The sequence below is a fragment of the Sinocyclocheilus anshuiensis genome, unplaced genomic scaffold, assembly GCF_001515605.1.
Source record: "Sinocyclocheilus anshuiensis isolate Anshui unplaced genomic scaffold, SAMN03320099.WGS_v1.1 scaffold979, whole genome shotgun sequence".
NCBI lineage: Eukaryota > Metazoa > Chordata > Actinopteri > Cypriniformes > Cyprinidae > Sinocyclocheilus > Sinocyclocheilus anshuiensis.
Window position 1 is genome coordinate 961,793 of NW_015544223.1, and position 9,008 is coordinate 970,800.

A 9,008-nucleotide genomic window follows, 5' to 3' on the forward strand; every position below is an offset into this window, starting at 1 on the left:
TATTATTATTATTATTATTATTATTATTAAAACCACCTTAATGATGGATTTTTATTTTTACAAACACAAACACTTTCCACTTCACAAGACATTAATAATTGATGGACTGGAGTGGTGTGGATTACTTGTGGATTATTGTGATGTTTTTATCAGCTGTTTGGACTCTCATTCTGACGGCACCCATTCACTACAGAGGATCCATTGGTGAGCAAGTGATGGAATGCTACATTTCTCCAAATCCATTCCAATGAAGAAACAAACTCTTCTATATCTTGGATGGCCTGAGTACATTTTCAGAAAATGTTCATTTTTTTGGGTGTATTATTCCTTTAAGTATAAGTATTTAATTATACATAAACTATTCCTCTAAAATACTGGCATAGCAATTAGGCATTTGATGCCATTTTATATTGTGAATAGCCCTGGATGAAGGGGTTTACAATGCATTTGTACTCTTTCACCTGCACTCCATTTTCTGAGCTGCTTTGAGCAAGTGCGATAGTTGCACCACGGTACAAGGCTTTCTCTCTGTCTTGAAATGGAGGAGTGCGACACTATCTAAAGTGTTATACAATACTTTATAATGTATGTCCTAGCAACAAGTCTTCTGAACTTTGAAATACAGCATTTGTGATAGATCTGGAAGATTATTGGTAAAGTTATCTTTAGAGGTGAAAATAATACTTTTACCAGTTTTATAACAATGTGCAGAAGTGAAGGACAACATCTGACAACATCAACCCAACAGTATGACCACAAAAAAAAAAAATTTTAGTATGACCACCAAAAAAAATGGTTCCAAACAAACCCAAAGTATGAACTGCTGTTGCACGTTTCCACATTCATTAGTGGTGCTTTGTTTCTGAATGAATCAGTATTTAAACAAAACTGTTGTCTGAATGATACAATGACTCACTCCTAAAGACCTGCTGCCACCTACTGGCGAAACAATGTAACCTGCAGAAAGAGTCACTGAAAAATCCCCTCCATACTGACAGTCTGCCTGGAATGCAAACAGTGAAAAGTCCCAGCGCTGACTAAATTTCAGAACTCTTGGAATTCTGGAATCTGGACTGGAATTAACTGTTGCATAATGTGTATTTTAGTAAATCTGACCAATCAGTATTCAGCTCTGGAACTGCTTTATAATGTACAAACAACAACACTGATGTCCAGAAGACCTTCTATGATTACAGAACAATTCCAAAAGCTGTTCAGGTCAGGATCTGAAAAACTGTGTCACATTGTATCTTCACACAAATAATTAGTGGAAGAAAAAAACACAAACAAAAAGTGTATAGGTTAGATGGGCAAGACAGCCCCTTAGGGGCCAAATATGCCATAAGAAAGAGTGATGGTGGCTCCAGCCCTCCTATAGTCTGTGCTGTCGCCCACCACTGACTGACCCTCAGCGCTGCTGTCAGGATTGAGTGGGGGTGTGATAATTGCTGCCATCTGACCCTCTGTCCTCTGAAAAACGATCCCACTGCAGGAAGGTAAGCACTGACTCCGTTTATCCAAAGGTGTGGTTTCGCAAACATCCGAATCCTCACTAAAACTGTTATCTCTGCCTAAGTGTTTGCTTTGTAAGATGACTTTCCAATATATATATTTTTTTACTTCCGACAGGAATGAAGATTTTTTTCCCCTCTCAATGCCTAATAAAGTAATGTATCATCTAATTAAGTGTTAACTTGATTTACCTCAAAGCACAGATTTTACATCAGACAAGTTGTGGCCTAAAATAACACCAACATTTCCAATCATACAAATGTAACCAAATTGTTCTTTAAATTAGGGAAACTGAAAACTGAGACAAAATCTAAAACATGAAAATTATTATATTATAATATATGTTTATTGGAATATATATATATATATTTACACTTGTTATTCTTTCATTTGACTATAACTAACTAACTTCTATAACAACACCATCAAGTTTCTAGTCAAAATAATAATAAAAATAAGTACTTGTATTGAGATACTTCAGATCTTAAAAGTATGTTTTTAAGAACTGTACTTACAGATAATATATTAATGAACTAAAATGTCACTTAAGTGAAGAAAGTACACTGTCATTTCTGTTTCTTTGGAAAAATTATACTTTGATGTACATTTAAAAAACTATATTTCAAGAAGAATATGCTTATTTTGATGTGTTGACTAACCTACTAAAGCACTTGATTATAAATGTAATACTATAGTGTGTTATTCGATATTACATACATGGCAACTTCATACAAATGTGTAATTACAAATACATTTAAAAACATGACATACAAGTTTCAGTAGAAATCACATTAAAGCATATTGTAGTTGACGTTAAGTGCTTGTCAGTACACTTTAAACATACTTCAAAGACAACAGAAGTATTTATGAAATTTCATACAAAGATGAAATTTAGTCCTACTTAAGTGGGTCAAAAAAAAGCGCTCATAAGTTCAGCTAATTTAATATCAATTTAAACTATAATACATTTTCATCTAATTACAATAAAATTGCAATAAACTGTCTGAAACAGGTTTATTTCTCACTTAAGTGTTTTCTTTTTAAAGTATAGTATTTCCATAATAAGTACTCTTTTCAAAATAACGCTAAATTGTACTTTTTTTCCCACAAGGGTGTATAGATGTAAAAACTGACTTCTGCTACTGTATAAGCACAATACACAACAAAAGACAAAAATGCATATAGTATGTAATAAAGCACACATATAAAGTATATAGTGTACATATTACAAGCTTTTCAAACAATGTTTCAGCAACCACAAAAGTTTGGTTAACTATTGTAGTGGTGCCAAAGGATCATTTGGATGCACACAGGCTCATCGCTAATGGGAAGAATGGTGGGATACATTTTCAAGGCCAACAGGTCTTACTTACATCTGCACTTTGCCCCAGTGGATTGTATAAATGGACTCTAACAATTGCCTATTTATTTTGTTATCCTACATTTTATTGTTTTCCCTGTTGCCAGTAACTACCGCAAGTGGCCACTAGTTGAAAACCTAATCTAATAAATAGTATTAGTACTAATGTGATTCATCTATTTACAGTACAATGAAGACAAAGGCTGTGCCAGACAACAGAATTGTTTTCTAATTGGCTGTTCGCTTGAGTCATTTATTAGACATGTACACTGCATTACTGGTCTTGGAAAATACTTTCTTACCCAAGTGACTTTTATTGTGTAAGAGGCATTTACAAGAACAGGTAGATCAAGAACCTAAGTACTAGACGCTAAACCTCAAGTTCCAAGAGAGCTATTCTTCATTCCATTCCTAAAAGCAATCTTGCTCACACTCATTTTCTAAGTAGTGTGATTTACATCCTCCTTGGGGTACTTTCCAAATACACACGATCTTGCCCAACAAAACTGGCCAATGTCCGGTACAGCCATCCCACGTTGCAATCAAGAGTGACGCGCATGTATATAATCGTCTAACTTTTATGTGATGAGTTGTGCTGTGACTGGTGTGCCAGAGGCATGTTTAGGGAATAATAGGAAAAGATTGGATTGGTGCAGAGTTGCTCTATGATGAATGGCTTTGGCGACTAAGTGTCCGATATTCTGATAGCCCCTGAGAAAGGACAGGGTGAGGGAAGGGGGAAGTCTTTAGAGAGGTCAAAAGGGAGATGCTAAGGTCGTATTGATGACAGAGGAAGGAACTTTGAAAGAGAAAGAGAGGTGATGAACAACTTAGAATGATAAGGAAAGAAATGGCCAGTGAGCGAGAGAGAGAGAGAGAGAGAGAGGTTTTATCTATGAATGACACAATGAGAAAAAGTGGGAATGCACTATGACCTTTGACTCCAGTGGCTCAGGAGAGAAACAAACAGAGACAAGCGCTCACCAGACTGTTTAACTCAGGGCTGCCCAAACTCGGTCCTGGAGGGCCGGTGTCCTGCAGAGTTTAGCTCCAACTTGCCTCAACACACCTGCCTTTAAGTTTCTAGTATGCCTAGTAAGAGCTTGATTAGCTGGTTCAGGTGTGTTTAATTGGGGTTGGAGCTAAACTCTTCAGGACACCGGCCCTCCAGGACCGAGTTTGGACACCCCTGGTTTAACTGAACCAATAATTCTACTATGTAACAACACTGAGAGTAATATACTGGATATCATACATGTAAAATAATCCTTCAAATGTTTCTTACACTGGAGCTTACGGTCCTCTGAAAAAGGAACCCCACCCTCGAATAATACATAATCACCTCAGTTGTAATTTTCATTCTATGAAATTTTCCCTTTTAAAAAGCTAATTTTAAAGTAAATTTCTTTAGGTTTTTAAACATATCACATGACGATTAGGTGTTACTAACTAATATTATGACATCGCAAGATAAAAATACTTTTAAAGCACTATCATTTAAACTTTGGAATCACTAAGATTATTTCTTTTCAAAAATGAATACTTTTATTCAGCAAGGATGCATTCAATTGATCAAAAGTGACTTTTACAGTGTTACAAAAAAAATGCTATTTCAAATAAATGCTGTTCTTTGGCTCTTTCTTTTCATCAAAGGTTTCACAAAAATATTAAGCAGCACACTTGTTTTCAACGTTGATAATAATTAGATATGTTTCTTGCACAGCAAATCAGCATATTAAAATGATTTCTGACACTGACGACTGGAGTAATGATGCTGAAAATTCAGCTTTACCAAACCAGGATAGAAATTAGAGTCTAAAATATATTAAAATAGAAAAGAGCTACTATAACAAGTAGCCTTCATAATATTACTGTTTTTCTTGTATTTTTTAAGCAAGTAAATACATGATTTAGTTCAAGCTTTTGAACAGTAGTGTATGTAATAAGATATATCTATATATATATATGACTTGAGCTTACAATCATGACAAGATCGAGTTGTTTATTTTAAAGAGAATTTAACTGTGATATTTCTACAAATATTAGCCCTTCTTGAAATGATGATGATGATGTTTTTACATATAAAGAATAGCACATCATTTTAGTAAGGAATAGTTATGATGGCAACACACGGCACACAAACTCAAGTCTTTTAAATAATACACTATGCCAACTATAATATACAGTATTTATGCGCAATTACTAAATAATACTAAAATTCATAGTTGACTCCAGTGCTACTCTATAAATCTACAATGGACAAAATCTGGTACAAGAAATACATGACTCAGTTAGTTATTGAGTCTTATGCTGAACATACACATGCATGCATAATCAAAACCCAAAACCAAAAAATTAAAGATAAATATCAAAACATTAGTATCTACATATATCTTTATAAAGATCAGAATATAACTGAACTACAATCATTGCAATAAATCAGTCTGAAATCAGGTATGACTATAACAACATCTGTGAAATACCAGTGTTTTAAATTTTAGAGAATTAGAGAAGGACCTTTTTAAATGGACATTTTGATGTAATATACAGGCACATGGGGTTTGTGCAGCACAGTGTCATAGTGTTTAGCGTTCACACATAAATACAACCATTTATTGAGGTCCAGTGTCAGATTCGGGAGCTTAGTTTAGGATTAGATATAAAGGTAAAATGAGTTTGGCTCTTAATATATTGACCCTCATTTGTATATTGATTCTGATTAGCTTGCTTTACCTGGACATATCTTGTGACCTGGTCAGACCTGTCATTGGATTCAGCAACTCCTTGACTTTAGGGTCACTGAAAAATAAACAGACAAACCAACCCATTTAAGTAGGCATTTTCAGATAACATATTCCCTGAAAATAAATTCCAGGGAACATATATATTATATATACATTATTATGTTACAGTATGTATTTTATTTTAATTAAAGGTGCTGGCTGGTCTTCATACAGTAGCTTATGTTCATACCGCCTTCCAGTGGGTGCATCCAGTATTGCACTTGGGAGGTTACAATCAATTTAATTTACTTTAAATTCCTTCAAGTAAAGGAAAGCAAAAATAATAGACATTAAAGACAATATACATTACAATCTATAGTGACATGCCTTGTTAAGTCCCCACCAGTATAGAAAAACATGTATAAACACACACACACACACACACACACACACACACACACATGTCTGGTCAGCTATCCTTGTGGGGACTCTCCATAGGCGTAATGGTTTTTATACCGTACAGACCGTATATTCTATTGCCCTACACCAACCCTACCCCTAAACCTACCCCTCACAGGAAACTTTCTGCATTTTTAGATTTTCAAAAAACTTCATTCTGTGTGATTTATAAGCTTTTGTACCCGTGGGGACCACAATTTAGGTCCCCACCGTGACACGAGTCCCCATGAGTCTGTGCGTATTCAGGTTTAAGTCCCCACCAGGATATATAACCCTGTACACACACACACACACACACACACACACAAGTGCTTTTTAAATTATTGTTCTCTTTTTTTCATAGTCTAATCGTTGTAACCCTTAGTTTAATAAATAAACGTGTGGCTCTAAGCACAAGCACTCTGCTATAGTCAGAGGCCTCAGAGTAACTGAAGTCATGTGATGAGAGGCTTGTGTGTGAGATCTATTATCCTATGAAAGTCATGAGACAGGAACCTGACTTTGCCAAAGAGCTTATTTCCTCCAAAAGAAACCACGCCATAATTTCATGACGTTCATTAAAGAGGAGAAAGGAGTGTGACGCACATGAACTGTGTCTAATGTGAATCCAGCCATCATTCTAAAGGAGACATTAGATGGAAAATATTGATGTCTAATAGCGGGCAAAAGCATGTTCTTCTTCCAGAGGGCGCGTGGTGGCTCAAAAAGCAGATTCCTTATTTGAACCATATTGAAATTTAGAGGCGTTTTTATATTATTTGAGATATTTGCAAACGTGTAATGTTTTACATTCATTCCCCCCCAGTGACTGGTATCCGACATATAAACTAAATTCTGACACTACAACTCTATACAATCATAATAGCCTACACTATCCTCTCCAGAAATCACGAACGACTGTGACTGGACCCCCGTGAAAAGCGCTGAGAAACGTAACACGTATCACACCACAGAGACGCATTTTAATATTTTTGTAGCAAGGTTCCAGACAATAATTTAAACATTAATTTCGACACTTAGAACTTTAATAGTTATTAAACCGAATAAATAACGAGACATATAATAATGATTCTTTTAACGGCCCAATAAGCTCCGCCCACTCAATGTTAATGAACGTTAATGTTTTTTTTGCCATTCTGTTTATTCTATTTCTGTGAGAGTGGAGCAGCGCATACCGCATCTGAGCATCACAGGTATGCGATTCATTATTTTGAATCAGTTTGCTATGTTGACATTGCTGCAAGCATTGTTGAATAATTTCAAATGACAACATTACATTAATTAGAGTAAATATTTTATCAGGCGTAGGGCCTGCTCAGCTAGAACCGATATGAAATATCTTATTGCGCTGCGTACGCAGTGCATTTTTAGATTTGCTCAGCCTTAATGATTTACGTGTTTTATCTTTTGATATCAACCTGTAATGTATATGTATTATTAATATAATTATTATTTGTGAAAACGATTGTAAAAACACTTACATCGTAAATATGATATATATATGATATCTGATGCAAGCAGCTGTGTTGTTTTCAGTCATCATGTCTTACAGAATGATAGACAGCAGTCACTCACAGCCGAGAGACTTCAACAACCTCACTCAGACATGCAGCTCAAACATCCAGAAAATCACACAAAACAGTGAGTAGATATGTTTTACACTGAAACTCACACTTGAAGAGAAGATTGTGTTTGTCATAAAAGTTCTTTATTGTTGTATTCTTAATAAACACACTTTGAATTGTTTATATATAGATTGTATATTTTTGGAGTCTTATCATTTAATGTTATAATCATGTTTTCTGTGCACAGCTGGCCAAATCAAGAGCATGCTGTTCCAACTCGGTACCAGACCAGACACACCAGAACTTCAGGACAGACTGTGAGTCCAGTTATATTTCCATCCATTCTTGCATCCATTAAGCAGCTCTAAAAAGAGGACAATAGTAAACAGTGATACAGAGAAGAAAAGCAGCACCAGCCTTTGATAGGCTACTCGGGGCACAGTTTTGTGGTGATTTTTATGTGGTAATGTGTCTTGATGCAAAATTTAGAGCGAACACAGAGCCTGGTCAGAGATGACTAAACTTGGCTGCGTTTAAAGATGCCGTTAGACTATCTGATCAACATGTAAAATTACTGATCAAAAATCAAGTAATGTTGAGGTACACCTTAAAGCTGCAGTCCATAAAATGTTTTGGTTAAAAATGATCCAAAATCAATTTTTGAGGAAGTACATAACCAGCTAGTGTTCAAAGCTATCTCCTTAGAGTCCTTACACTCTTAATATAAAGGGTTCTTCAGCTTGTAACAATAGCAGAACCCTTTTTGGTGCTAAATAGAACCCTTTTTATAGGGTTCCATAAAGAACCATGCTTTGAAAGTGCTATATAGAACCTTAATGGTGTTATAAATAACCTTTGTAATGATAGTTTATTTTCATTAATATTAGTATATTTGTATATTTATATCATTAATATTCATTTTATTAATATTATTTGAATTATTTATTATTATTGTTAATAAATAAACAGAATAAAAAGTAGATAGAAAAGAAATAGAATAGATAGAGCTAGTGTTAGAGGGTCAATTATTATTATTTTTTTATATTAATTAAAAAGAAAACAAGTAGATAGAATAGTAATAGAATAGAGAGTTCTAGTGTTAAATTACATTTAAAAAAATCTAACAATATGATTATATAAATTCAATGTCTCTGTTACTTACGTAGTGGAGAAGTGGAGAGAAGTATCCTCAGCTGAACAGAGCTGCTCACACTTACAGATGACCAAAAAACTAAAAAGAGAAAAGAACATGTTCGTTTGGAAACTAGTTAAAATTTTAAAGTTAAATTTGTATTTAAATTAAACACTCTAAAAAATGCTGGGTTAAAAAGGGACAAACCCAGCTATTGGGTTGTTTTGACCCAGTTGACCCAGTGTTTTTAACCCAAC

At 34.7% G+C, this 9,008-nt stretch overlaps 1 protein-coding gene across 1 annotated transcript in view; it reads left to right on the forward strand.

Moving 5' to 3' along the window:
- Positions 1–7,186: 7,186 nt before the first annotated feature.
- The window catches only part of stx12l (syntaxin 12, like), a 9,412-nt gene continuing 7,590 nt past the window's right edge, over positions 7,187–9,008 (forward strand). Inside the window, exons 1-3 of the mRNA XM_016498010.1 lie at positions 7,187–7,247; positions 7,591–7,695; positions 7,867–7,936. Coding sequence (XP_016353496.1) covers positions 7,596–7,695; positions 7,867–7,936 — 170 coding nt within the window. The 5' untranslated portion in view covers positions 7,187–7,247; positions 7,591–7,595. The remainder of the gene's footprint in view (positions 7,248–7,590; positions 7,696–7,866; positions 7,937–9,008) is intronic.